This window comes from Phocoena sinus, chromosome 3 (assembly GCF_008692025.1).
Source record: "Phocoena sinus isolate mPhoSin1 chromosome 3, mPhoSin1.pri, whole genome shotgun sequence".
NCBI classification, from domain to species: domain Eukaryota; kingdom Metazoa; phylum Chordata; class Mammalia; order Artiodactyla; family Phocoenidae; genus Phocoena; species Phocoena sinus.
Genome location: NC_045765.1, coordinates 3,434,403 through 3,447,033, shown reverse-complemented (window position 1 = coordinate 3,447,033; position 12,631 = coordinate 3,434,403). Strand labels below are relative to the sequence as shown.

The following is a 12,631-nucleotide window of genomic DNA, read 5'->3' as shown; positions in this document are numbered from 1 at the left end:
CCTTCCCGAGCAGCAGGGTTACTTCCTTTTCAGAAAGAATCCCCAGGCTGCATGAGTCGGGGCGGGGGTCCCAGGGGGGAGCAGGACCTCATCACGCTCATCCTGGTCCCCAGAGGAGAGGCTTGGGATGTCCTTTGGGGAGAGGGTTTGGCCAACCCTGCCCCTGGGGAGCCCCTTCCTCTCTTTCCCTGTCTCCAAGGGCCATCTTGCAGTCAGCAGCATCCAGGGCCTAAGAAGGGAAGCCCCGGTGGGCGGTGGTTCCCTGGTGAGGGGTGGGTATCTGTTGGGCACCAGCTCCCCAGCCACCACTGCCGAGGAGGCTTCTGGGTGCAGTAGGACCAGGCCTGTAGGCAGCCTTGGAGATATGCCTGGGGGCCCCCCTCTCGCCACCTCCCACATGCATCCCGAGGCAGCAGCATAAATAGCTGGGGTTGGAGGCGTTGTTCCCTGACCTCAACACGCGAGGGCTCAAGAGGTGCCCTGCGGCCGATCACAGGTGTCCTTCCCCACGCAGGATGCGCGAAGCCTCTTCGCGCCCCAAGCGGGAGTATAAGCCCAAGCCCCGGGAACCCTTGGACCTCGGAGAGCCTGAGCAGTCCAACGGGGGCTTCCCCTGTGCCACGGCCCCCAAGATCACAGGTAATGGAGGAGAGGGCACCACTCTGCCCCAGGCCCCTTCGGGGGAGCCCCCAGCCCGCCACCCATCCAACCGCAGGGCCACTTCTCTGCACGAGGAGCCCCAAGGATGGGCACCAGGCCCCACGCCAGCATTCTCAGCCTACCTCTGTTCTTTGTTTGCACGCAGCTTCGTCATCTTTCCGATCCTCCGACAAGCCCACCCGGACCCCCAGCAGCAGGAGCATGCGTGAGTGTCCCCAAGGGTCCTTCTCTACCCGGGCCCTGCCCCTGCCCCTGCCCCGGTTTACAACGCCGCCTGCTAACCTGTGCCCCAAGGGTCCTTCTCCACCCGTTCTCTGGTAGAAGTGGAGCTGGGCTTCCCTCTGTTCCAAGTGGTACCCTGAGAGCTGTGTGCTTCTGGTCACTATCACCCTGATGCCACTGGGTGTCCCCAGCTCCTCCCAGGAGCGTTTTGGTGATGACTCACAGAGCCCTTTTCCCTCCCCTTGTCACTTGGCTCCTTCTGATAGCGGTGGGGGCCACAGGGGAGGGAGCGGCTCTCCTTGGGGGAAAGCAAGGAGCAGTGAGTGGGCAGGACAAGGGGGTGGGGGGGAGGGCAGGGGAGAGGAGGCGACATCCCCCTGAGCACCCACAGGGGCAGGTGACAGCCTGGACCTCCCCCCGCCCCCAGCTCCCCTGGACCAGCCGAGCTGCAAGGCCCTGTATGACTTTGAGCCTGAGAACGATGGGGAGCTGGGCTTCCACGAGGGCGACATCATCACGCTGACCAATCAGATCGACGAGAACTGGTATGAGGGCATGCTCCACGGCCAGTCTGGCTTCTTCCCCCTCAGCTACGTGGAGGTGCTGGTGCCGCTGCCCCAGTGACCGCGTCTCCATGGTCCGCTGCCCCAGTGACCGCGTCTCCATGGTGTGTCGGCCCGCCGCCCCTCCATCCAGATCTCTGCATTCCACGGGCCCCGCAGCTGGGCAGTGCTCACAGCCTGCGGGGCGGCCCGCTCTGGGCCTGATCCAGCCCCAGGGCAGCGGGGCCCCTGTTTACACTAGTGCTCACCCCTGGTGGTGGGGGCTCCCTTCCCCACTCCACGTGGCTGTCTTGGGGGCTGGGCAGTGTTCCTCCTTCCTGCTGCTCACAACTCTGCCCCCCCAGCTCCGCCCGCCCCACCCCAGGAGGCTCACACTAAGGTGCTCTTAGAAACACTAACTCCTCCCACCCCTCCAGGGACTGGTAACTCAAGGTGGGCCCCCCTTCTCTCCTCTCTTCTCTCTCTCTCTCTCTCTCACACACACACACACACACACACGCACACACACACGCACGCACGCACGCATCCTCTCCCACCTCCATCCAGCCCCGCCCGGAGACCTGCCCTTAACAGGATAGGACTGAACATCGGTGTGATGGGGTGGTCTGGGCGAGACCCCTGTTTGAGACTCGCCACCGTGCTTTTAAATCCCCCCCGGACACTACCAGCCCCCTCCAGAGCTCCCTAGGCCCCTGAGTGCCTACAGATGCCACCTTCCTGGAAGGGTTTCACCCCTTTCTTCTGGCTGGGGACTTGGGGAAAGACGAGCCTGGGCTTCTCAGGAGCCAGGGCTCCTAAAGACAGGCCATCTCCCCCCTGCAGGGCACTAAGCCCCAAACACCCGTGCCCACCACCGCATCCCAAGCCAAGCACATGGAGCATCTCTGGCACAATCTGCCAGTGTGCATGTGCGTGTACACACACACACACACACACAACCACGGGAGCCCAGCCTACACACATACATGCGACCACGGGAGCCCAGCCTCCACTATGTGGAAGGTCAAGCACAAAGGCTTTGTTAAGTGAATGTTCCCAGACCCCTGGCTGCTGGGACCCCTGGGGGAGTCACGGGCACCACCCTGGTGAGCCAGCCACCATACCCTCTTTGGACAGTGGCCCAGGCCATCTCCTCCAGACCAAGGTAGGCAGCTGCCCAGACCAGCAGGGCCCCAGCCCTGCACCCACTTCCCCTCTTGCCTAATCCAAAACTTGGCTAAACAGGGGACCCCGGGCCTGGTTCACATTCCCCTCCTCTGGTGACCCGGTAAAGCCCCCAAGGACACCAGGCCCTCCCTGCTCCTCCAAGAGGCCCCCGGTCACCAGTACCTGGAGGAGAGACAGACATCCCAGCCTAGGGCAGATCAAAATGTAATCCTGATTTTTTTAAAAAAAGTATTAAATGTCTCTTTCTACAGCCTCTTGCCTGGTTGTGGTGCAGGGCGGGCCCTCCCGAAGGGGTCTCCAGCCAGGGTGGGCCCTCCCGAAGGGGTCTCCAGCCAGGGTGGGGCCCACATGAGAGCACCAGCCCACAGAGAGCCTGGGAGGGACGGCTGTCATCCGCCCAGTCGCCAGCACGGCCCCTCCCCATAGCCACGGCTGCATGAACAGCAACTCCTCCTGAATCCGTGAGACACATGCCTAGGCTGTTTCTCCTTTATTATCTGAGCCCCTGCCATCACACACCTCAGTCACACAGGAACAAAGCAGCACAAAGGCCCTGGGCCCACTCCCCTCACGCAGAGCCTCGGGGAGCCGCATCTGACCAAAGGCTTCCCTGGTCCTTGGAGGCTGGTGCTCTCAGCTCCCCTGCCTGAGGACGCTGTAAACCTGCTCCAGCACGTGGCACAGGCCCTGATCCTTGGGCGTCCTGCTGGCCAGGGAGATCTGAAATAAGGAGGCCTGGTGCCTCAGGGCTGCAGCCTGCCAGGGGGCTCTCCTAACCCAAGCACGCAGCCGCGTCCCTGAAGCCACACCTCGAGGCCTAGGGACATCGTCCTTTGGGGGTGAGGTTCCTCCATACTTTACAAATCCTGCTCTTACACGCGCCCCCCTCTTGTGCTGAGGCCACCCCACCCACCTAGCGCCAGTCTGGGAGGTAACCAATGGCAGCTTTAAGCCCTGGTCACTGTTAAGTGTGAACAAAACAAGCAAACGTGTGAAGCTATTTCTCTGCAAAGCGAAGTGGGTAGTGTCTTCTGAGAACGACTCTAAGGCAGGACATATGCGGAGCCCCTGCCGACACGTCCCGTTTACCAGCGGTAGGGCCAGCAGGCTAGACAAACCCACTCCCAGCACCAGCCGCTCTGCTCGGTTCAGCTTTGCTGCTGCTTAAGATTCAGAACCCCTCCTGCACCTCCATGGGCGCCCCGGGAGAGGCAGGGCCCAGAGCAGCGTCTCCAGTTGGGACGTCCCAGGGGTGATGAGGCCTACGGGGCTTTTGCATTTTCATCTGCATGTCGATGGTGATGTCCACCAGCGTCACCACCCCCACGTGATAAAACACGACTTTTCTTTGGTAGCATTCATTTCTGACTGAAGTATTTTTGTATAGGCCCAGGTAAGAACTCACTTCTCTTCAAGCTGCCCACGGACATATTCAGTGGCGGGGGGGGGTCCCCGGGGCTCCCAGAGATCTTTATAAAAGGAGGGGTTTGCACAGGACTCAGCATGAGTCTTACCTTGAGCTTGTCGAGGTAGGTGTGCTCCTGGTTCCAAGGCTCCTGGAACCTGACGAGGTCAGGGGCGCCCTTGTAGAACTCCACCAGCAGCATCTAAGGAACAGTGGGGCAGGTGAGCCCCAGCGACCGCGCTTCCCGGGCCAGGCACTCAGGATACATTAGCGAGTGGGACAGACACTGCTGCCACCACTCGGGGGGCTCTAGCCGAATGCAGTGTGGCATGTAGACGTTACCCAGGTCCTGAAGAAATTAGGGGCTGGGCAGGAGGGCCCCCTGGAGGGGGAGACAGCTTCTGCAGAAGCAGCAGGCACACTGAATGTGATTATACCTGCCCCGGTCCTGCCATGGCTCCACGGTTTAGCCTTAGCCAGAACAGTAACATCAGTGAAGTCACAGGTGTGACGAACTAGCTCCGTTTGTTTACGTGCCTGCTCGCTATTTGTCCAAGTAACACCTGAGGTTCTCACGTGTCCCACTTGGAGAATCCCTGGCAGCTGCGGAGGCCCAAGGCGGGAGCGTCCCTAGCGTGTTCCAGAACAGCCAGGAGGGCGAGGGGGGAGAGGTAGGAGGGGCTGAGGCAAGGATCTGGGACTTGACCCTAAGAGCCTGTGATTTTCAGGAGCGGAAGAGGAGCCTGACTAGGCCCTGATGTGGCCCGTTCAGCCAGCGCTTCCCAAGTCCTACAGTGTCATGTCCATCCAGCTGGGCGCCCTCATCTCCCACCTGCTCCTCCCAGGGCACCCACCCCACCCCCACCCACCTCACGCGGCAGTGAACTCACCATCTCATGAAGGACGTCATTAGTCAGGAAGCCATCCTGGACGTAGGCCATTTCCACGTCCATGGGGATGCCATAGTCACTGGGTCTTTGCTGGCAGAGACACATGGCAGTCACCACTAGCTACCCCCAACCCGGCCCCCCTCCAAGATGGCAGAGCACAGCAGGAAGTGCCCAGGGCTGGGAGTCAGAGAATTGATACTGCAGGCCTGGCTCCGCACTCGGATCAGATCCAGAGCCGCGCGAGACCTTAAAGGAACCCAGCAATGCGACTAGGGAGGCAGGGAGGCAGGGTGGCACCCACCCCACCACACACACAGGAGTGGCCATGGCTCCGGAATTCCTTTCTAAAGCTGATTTCTGACCCCGAGATGGACTTGGGGAATGAAACCAGACAGGGCTCAGGAAGGAGGCTACCTTGGTGCAAAAGCAGCACGCTACAGGTAGAGCACCCACCTTTTCAACAGTCCTCACACCCATGGCCTCAGAGCAATGATTATGTTCCCATTTCACAGATGAGAGCAGGCCCCAGCTCCCCAGATGAACCCTGAACCAGAGTACTGGCTTCCTGCTGCTAACAAGGCCTCCTGACCCCTCCCACACCCACACAGGGCCCCGCCCACGCCTCCCAGCCCCAGGCCTCCCCCCAGCAGCCCCGCCTACCTCAGGGGGCGGCATCACCCAGAAGGGCGAGATCTTGGACTCTGGGCCCGGGTTACCAGAGTAGTAAGGGGCTGGGGGAGGAGAGAGAGAGAAGGGGCTGGGCATGGAGGCGCGGTGGCCCGCTGGGGCCCCACGCCCGCCCCTTCCCGGGACTCACAGCAGAGCAGGGCGAGGCAGGGCTGGAAGCCATTGCTGGAGCCCTGCAGCCGCAGCTGGTAGTCCATCTGTGCATCGATGTCCTGCAGCGACGGCAGGGCCGGGCTGTACGGGTGGCTATGGTACCAGCCCACCAGGGACAGGCCCCGCAGGGGCAGGCTCTGGTAAATCTGGGGGCAGAGACGCACGGGGCCGGGGGCTATAGCAGCCCTAGTGCGCTCACGTGCCTGGCACCCATCCAGCCCCACGCAGCCAGCATTTAATGAGCGCCTGCTGTGTACCAGGCCTGAGGGCACAGCAGTGACACAGACACACCCTGCTCCACCCTCAGCGAGTCCAGTGTGTGGCGGGGGGACAGTCAACAAATAACGTTAAAAAGTTGCTGCTATATTCCCTGGCGGTCCAGTGGTTAGGTCTCCACGCTTTCACTGCCCGGGGCCTGGTGTTCAATCCCTGGTCGGGGAACTAAGATCCCGCAAGCCGAGTGGTGCGACCCCCCCCCCCCCAAAAAAAAACAAAGATGCTCCTCACATAAATCTAAGGTAAAAGGTTATTTTGCTCACTGCTGTATCCTCAGCTCAAGAAACAATTCCCGGCACATAGTAGGCGCTCAATCAATAGTTAAATCAAGAGATAGGGTAAAGAGGAAGAAGTGGGCGGAGAAACACGTGCGCGCTGAATCCACACGCATTCTGTGCCCTGTGACAAGGTGAGTGTGGAGCGCAGGCGCGTACTAAGCACCCTATGAAAACATTAAGGACGGCAGCTAATACTTATCGGGCCTTTACCAGGTGCCAGACAGGCTCAGAGGGGAAGGGGCCGGCGGCGGCGTCTGTACAGAAGGAAGTATGACGGTGGGGGTCACAGGTGAGGGGACCGGAGGTCACACACACCCATTTGCACCCTTACTGAGTGGCGACACGGTGCTAGGCGCCAAGACGCGGTAGCCAGGACAGCTGTGTCCGCGCCAGCCCTCCCCAGAACTCCGAGTCGCCGTGCGCCCCCTCACCTCCTCTTCCATGGCGGCCGCGGTATCCGCGTCCCCCAGCCGGCTCCGACAGGGGAAGGCTCTCAGCACCGTGAGCACTGCGCAGAGGCGGGAGAAGGCGTGGACATCGACCCCAGCCCCAAACACCCCCCTGCCCACAGGCCCCAAATACCCACTCTGACTGTTGATGTCCCAGCGGCCGCCCAGGTACCCCACGACCTGGCTGCGGGTCAGGTGGCTGTGGAAGTCCTGGGGAGGGGAGGGACATTGGAAGACCCGCTCAGACTGCGCACCGCCGCCCCAAGGCCGTCCTGAGGGCCAGGGCCCTTGCGTTGTGACGGGGTCAGCCCGCCCACCTCCTTCTTCATTCAGACATTGATTGAGTGCCTACTGTTCACCGGTAGTGAACAGAGCAGACAAGGTCTCTGCTCTCATGGAGCCGACCTTCCAGGGATCCTCTGGTGGGGGTGGGGTGGGGGGACACCCCCTGCCCAGGCCTGAGAGCCCCTGACCCCTAAGGGGCAAGGTAGGAGCTGGGCACACACCAGCAGGAACAGCACGTTGCTAGAGATGGCCACGTTGAACGGCTGGAACTTGTTGATAGCTGCGAAGGATGTTACTTCCACCAGGGTGTGCGGGTTCCTGAAGGAGCCAGGAGGGTTCCACAGCCTCAGGAAGCCCCAGGTTCTTCCCTCACCCCCACGCTGGCTCCCCAGCTGCCCACAGCCAGCTCGGACCTGAGGCCTTGTCTCCACCCTACCCCTGCCTTTGTTCCCCATACGCCGGCAAGAGCTCACACCGATGGGGGTGAGGGTCCCGGCAGGCATGGGGTATATCTGACCTGGCAGAGTCTCGACTTCCCAGCATGCAGTAGCGCACAGGCACCCGGATCTTGTTTTCCACCCTTTTCCCTGGGGGCGTGGCCTCTGCGGGGTTGTGGGGTAAGAGGAAAAAAAAAGGCAGCGTCAGTTCCTTCCCCAGCCAGAAACTGGAAGATGAAGACCAGGCAGCCGGAGAAAGAAAAAAAACAAAAAACAAACAAAAAAAAACACTCCAGGGGCAGCCTTAAAAATCAGGCAAGTGGACTGGGAAATCAGGCGGCAGGTGAACAAATCAGGCAGAAGAGATTTAAAAACTCAGATGAAGGGCTCAGGAAGTCAGGTGAGGACCAGTCAACGGGTCAAAGAAATCAGGCGGCAGGGTTAGAAATCAGGCAACAGGGCAAAGAAATCCTATGGGGGAGCAAGGAAATCAGGCGGCATGGTGAAGAAATCCGGCAGCAGATAAAGAAACTGGGCAGTGGGACCAATAAATGTCGTATTAGAGCTTAAAGATGTCAGGCAGTGAGAGTGAAATTAGGCAACGGGGGCTGGGAAGTCAGCCAGGCATCTCGGGGGCTCTAAGGAAAAGAAAGGCCAGACTTGCCCCCAGCCTCCTCCCCCACCTGAGTTCTGTCGGCCTCCTGCCCTTCCTCCTCTCCTCCTCCCCCCACCTCTCACCAGGGTGGACAGGCTCCGAGGGGCCCTTCACCGGTGGTCTCCGACTCTTGTCTTCCGCTGAGGCTCCTGTCAGAACCTCCTCCTCCTCTTCCTCCATCATTAGCTCCTCCTCCTCTCCTTCGCTGGCCGGGCTCTGGCGGGGTCGGGGTTGGGGGGACAGCGACGGGACTTTCAGCTGGCTGCTCCCTACCCTCCGGGCAAGTTCCACAGAGACCTCTGGCTGGCCTGAGCCTTCGGTTCCTGTCGTTGCCCCAGGTGCCCACTAGAGGGAGGGAGTGAGCAGAAACAATCTAGGCTGTGGACTAGCCTCCCAAGTTCGAATCCCGCCTCTGCCTATTACAAACAGACTTCGGGCTCTAGTCTCCTCATCTGTAAAACGGCACAATGACCTCCAGCCCCACAGGAGTGGCGTAAGGGTAAAGAGAATGCGTGCAAAGCATTTAGCATATGCCCTGTAGCTCCATTCATCCAGCAAGCAAGCCAGCACTTTGCATGGATTATTTTACCAGATTCTCTCAATAACCTCTCCCCCTGCTCTCTCCTCAAGAAACCTTGCCGAGGTGACCTCTCTGTGTCCAAACACAATGGTCACATCTCAGTCTCTGTCCCCCTGCCCCCCTCTCGGCAGCATCTGCCCGGGTCAGTTCCTCTCCTCCCAGAAACTCCTCAGGGAACCCCCCACTCACCTGGCTTCCCTCCCACCTCTCCTGGACCCCATTATTCTCCCCCATCTCACTCGCTGGCCCAGAGCTGGGTCCTCGGGCCTCTTTCCTTCCCCACCCACATCCCTCCTGGGTGGCCTCCAACCCCATCTACCCCCTGAACAACTGCCCACAGTCTTGACTCCAGCCTGGGGCTCTCCTGAGCTCCTGACTTGGGGTCCAGCTGCTCCTTGATATCTCCTCGTGGGGGGTTCACACTCAACATGGCCACCCTGCCCCAACCATCCCCCCAAACCTGCTCCTCCCCACATCTCTGATGAGGGCAATCCTGTCTACCCACTTGCTCAGAACGAAACATCTCCTAACACCAACATCAGATCCATCAGCACATCCCATCAGATCCACTTTCAGAATTAACCAGAACTTGCCCACTTCCTCCCCCCTCAATGGCTGTCCTGGTCCACCCCATCATCAGCCACCTGGATCTGTACAATCACCTGCACCCCGATTCCCCGGCTCCTACTCTCACGCCCTGGCCCCAGTCTGTCCTCCCTACACCCTACAGCAGCCACCAGAGGGCGGCCGTGAGCACCTGAGTCAGGTCCCGCCCCCTCCTCTGCCCACAGCCCTCCAGGGCTCCCACCTCCCTCAGGGTAAAAGCCCAAGTCCACCCCGCAGCCCATGAGGTCCTGCACGACTTGCCCCTGTCCTTCCCCCGCCGGCCCTGGTCCTAACCTCCTCCCTCTCTGCCCTTTGCTCACTCTGCTCCAGACACACTGGAGCCTCACTGTTCCTCAAAAACACCAGCCACAGTCTAGCCTCAGGGCCTTTGCATGTGCTGTTTTCCAGAAAGCCTTATGGCTCCCTCCCTCCCCTCCTTCAGTTCACTGATCAAATGTCACCTTCTCAATGAGACCTTCCCTGACCACCCTAACCCTCCCACCACTCCCATCCCCTGCCCCTGCTTACTTCCGCCAACGTACAGTAAGGTGGACTTATTTGTTTCTCTCTCCATGAAGGCAGAGATTTTTTCTCATTTTGGTCTCCAGCACCTAGAAGAGGGCCTGGCACACAGGTGGCATTTACTAAATACTTGCTGAATTAATAGCCCTATGGCATACTGTGAAAGTTCGTTTTAAAAGTCAACTTGGCTAGGATATAGTACCCAGTTATTTAATCAAACACTAGTCGAGGTGTTGCTTTGAAGGCATTGGGTAGATGTGGTTCACATCTACAATAAGTTGACTTTCAATAAAGAAGATTACCCTTGATAATGTCAGTAGGCCTCATCCAATCAGTTTAAAGGCCTTAAGAGCAAAAACTAAGGTTTCCTGGAAAACAAGGAATTCTACCTCAAGACTGCAGCATCAACTCTTGCCTGAGTTTCCAGCCTGCCAGTGGCCCTAAAGATTTGCCAACCAGGTGTGTGTGTGTAATACACCTGGGTACCGTTATCATCTCTATTTTACATATGAAAAAGACTAGGAACCCAGAGAGGGTCCTTGGCCAAGTTCAACCCAGCTGGTGAACATTCAAAGAATATCTATTACTATCATGGCATTCAAGACCCTCCCAGATCTGGTCCCTGCTGATGTCTCCAGCCCCTTCAGCTACCAAGGCATCTGAATGTCCAGCTGCATCAGCTAATAATGGTTCCCTAAGCAGCATGTGTTGCTTCATGCCTACAAGGCTTTGCATATGCCATCCCTTCCTCTGGAAAACTCTTCCATTCACCTTTCTCTGACCAACTCCTGTTCATCCTTCAAGGCCCCAGCTCCAACATCCTCTCTCTGGGTACTCCTTATCCAACAGTGAGTCAGGGAGGCTGAAGGACGCACCTCATCGGCGGCAGCTGCAGGTATATGGAGCTGGTTTCGCCGGAGCCAGGCAGCCTTGTACTTGTCCAGTTTCTGGCCCTTGTACTTGACAGAGGCCCAGCCACAGCCAGACTTCTTGGCTGGGTTCACCAGCTTCTTGCAATGGGTGGCCCAGGCGCTGGGTGAGTTGAACACCTGGCCCGTTTCCTGCCATACAATCCTCCCATCGGGCTGCAGGTCTCCCACGAACTTCTTCCCCTGCAGTGACAGTGGGCTGGCTGGGCCCAAGAGCTGGTACCCATCAAGACCCCTCCTCTGGGAAGTCCTCCCTGACCCCATGCTGCTTCCCAGGGTTTGGTAACCACTTCCTGCTTCCTTCCAGGAAGGCTTCCAGCTTAGGTACCATCCCAATCAGACTGGATTGGAACTGTCCAGTTATATGACTGTCCCCCCTCCCTTCACTGGACTGTGAGCCCCAAAGGGCAGGAACAGGGTCTGTCTTGATCTCTGCTGTGTCCCTAACACCCAACACAGCCTGGCACACAGCAGGTGTTCAATTCACAAATCGCTCCCACTCACAAAGAGCACAACAACGACAGTAACAATAATAGTAATAATAGCAAACACAAAAAGCACTTACTGTGTAGCAGGCATACTGCTGAGCACTTTATTCATTGAATCCTCACGCAACCCCATGGGAGGAAAGAAAATCCCATTCTACAGATGGGAAAACTGGTATACGGAGAGGTTGAATGAGATCACACAGTCAGGAAGGCACTAGTGTCCTCTCTGAGTGAAGTGTTTGGTAAACAATGTTCTCCCGACCAGAAGGGCTCGTGCTGGGTCAGGATGCTCCGTACCTCAGTTTCGCCTCCCCACACCGGGGATCGGCCTGCGGCAAGAAAGCACACTGGACTCTGGTTTCCCCTTTTGCACCAGCTAGGATGGGATGCGGCTAGGGGGTGCTCACCAGATAGTAGATGGACAGCACCCCGGCGCCGGGCTCCAGCAGCGCGTCTTTGAGGAGCACCCGCAGCGTGACCGCGCGCCTGGTGAGCGCGCCCCCCGGCCCGCCGCAGCTCCCTGGCCCGGCCCCGCCGCCACCGCCGCCGCCTCCGCTGCGCGCGCCACTCGATGCCCCCGGCCGCTCAGAGTCCTCGGCCTCCGCCTCGTCCTCGTCCGGCGCCTCCTCGCCCGCGCCGCCCGCGGGGGACAGCGGCTCTGGAGCTGCGGGCAGAAACAGGCTGCAGCGGGGCCTCGCACCCCGAGCTGGTCCAGCCACCCCACCCAGCGCCTTGCCGGCCCCCCGCCAGGCCCGCCGTACCTGCCATGGCCGCTCAGCCACACGCCCAGCGCGCCTCTGGTGCTTTCTTCCCGGCACGTGACGCAGCTCTGCCCCGAGCGGGAAGCGCCCCAGCCATTGGCCGCCGCCGGTGGGCGGGTCAGCAGGAGCGAGCGGGGAAAGTCAGGCCTCCGGCTTGCACACGCTGGAGAAAGAGGCGGCGGCTCAATCCTCCGGGACCATTCGGAAAACTGAGGCCTGAGGCCACCTTCCATGGGAGGGGGGCTGGTAGCCGAGAGTTCAGGGTACCATTGGGGAAACTAAGGCCGGGGACTTACGGTTTCGGAGAACCAATGACTCCACCCGAGGCCATAGCCTACAGGATTGAGGCCTGGGGCTGGGGGACAAGGGTGGCTCAGCCCACTACGACGACCGAGGAAATTGAGGTCCGCGGCCACTCCTATTGAGGGACACACAGGCCTCGGCTGTTGGGACCGAGGAGACACTGAGGCCCGGGAGAATGAGCCACACTGCCCTGGGGCTACGGGATGGAATGGGGAAGCAGCCCCGCGCCGCGACTGTAGATCGCCCAAGCCGGGCGGCAGTCTCTAAAGGGTTAACTTCCACCCTTCCCGGCGGCCCTCGACTGATTCCATGATT

General features: G+C 59.7%; 2 protein-coding genes across 7 annotated transcripts in view; one reads left to right on the top strand and one right to left on the bottom strand.

Annotated features, from left to right (window-relative positions):
- SH3GL1 (SH3 domain containing GRB2 like 1, endophilin A2) overlaps positions 1 to 2,862 on the top strand; it is a 32,510-nt gene extending 29,648 nt beyond the window's left edge. For 2 of the 4 annotated variants that reach the window (XM_032626226.1, XM_032626229.1), the window contains 3 exons: positions 515 to 639; positions 806 to 865; positions 1,310 to 2,862. In XM_032626226.1, the coding sequence (XP_032482117.1) occupies positions 515 to 639; positions 806 to 865; positions 1,310 to 1,506 (382 nt within the window). In that variant the 3' untranslated portion in view covers positions 1,507 to 2,862. The remainder of the gene's footprint in view (positions 1 to 514; positions 640 to 805; positions 866 to 1,309) is intronic. The other 2 variants (XM_032626228.1, XM_032626227.1) reach the window with 2 other exon arrangements.
- A 225-nt stretch (positions 2,863 to 3,087) lies between these two features.
- Positions 3,088 to 12,534, bottom strand: MPND (MPN domain containing). 3 transcript variants are annotated; one of them, XM_032626224.1, is made up of 14 exons: positions 12,310 to 12,534; positions 12,014 to 12,176; positions 11,660 to 11,916; positions 10,711 to 10,947; positions 8,211 to 8,343; positions 7,553 to 7,637; positions 7,257 to 7,353; positions 6,888 to 6,960; positions 6,733 to 6,809; positions 5,725 to 5,893; positions 5,568 to 5,638; positions 4,908 to 4,997; positions 4,127 to 4,219; positions 3,090 to 3,332 (listed from the first exon to the last, which is right to left on the bottom strand). In XM_032626224.1, the coding sequence occupies exons 2-14, from the start codon at positions 12,018 to 12,020 to the stop codon at positions 3,246 to 3,248; spliced, it is 1,476 nt and encodes a 491-aa protein (XP_032482115.1). In that variant the 5' UTR covers positions 12,021 to 12,176; positions 12,310 to 12,534; the 3' UTR covers positions 3,090 to 3,245. The 3 variants fall into 3 exon arrangements, with proteins under 3 accessions (XP_032482113.1, XP_032482114.1, XP_032482115.1); XM_032626222.1 differs by having other exon boundaries at positions 3,088 to 3,332; positions 11,660 to 11,933; positions 12,014 to 12,534; XM_032626223.1 differs by lacking the exon at positions 10,711 to 10,947 and having other exon boundaries at positions 3,088 to 3,332; positions 11,660 to 11,933; positions 12,014 to 12,534.
- Between the last annotated feature and the right edge of the window lie 97 nt (positions 12,535 to 12,631).

Coding starts and splice junctions, on each gene's coding strand:
- MPND (XM_032626222.1), bottom strand. CDS start 12,246: ATGGAAGGTGGCCTCAGGCCTCAGTTTTCCGAATGGTCCCGGAGGATT. Junction 7,354..7,552: donor GGAAGTCGAGACTCTGCCAG/GTCAGATATACC, acceptor TGGCTCCTTCAG/GAACCCGCACACCCTGGTGG. Junction 5,639..5,724: donor CTGCCTCGCCCTGCTCTGCT/GTGAGTCCCGGG, acceptor CTCCTCCCCCAG/CCCCTTACTACTCTGGTAAC.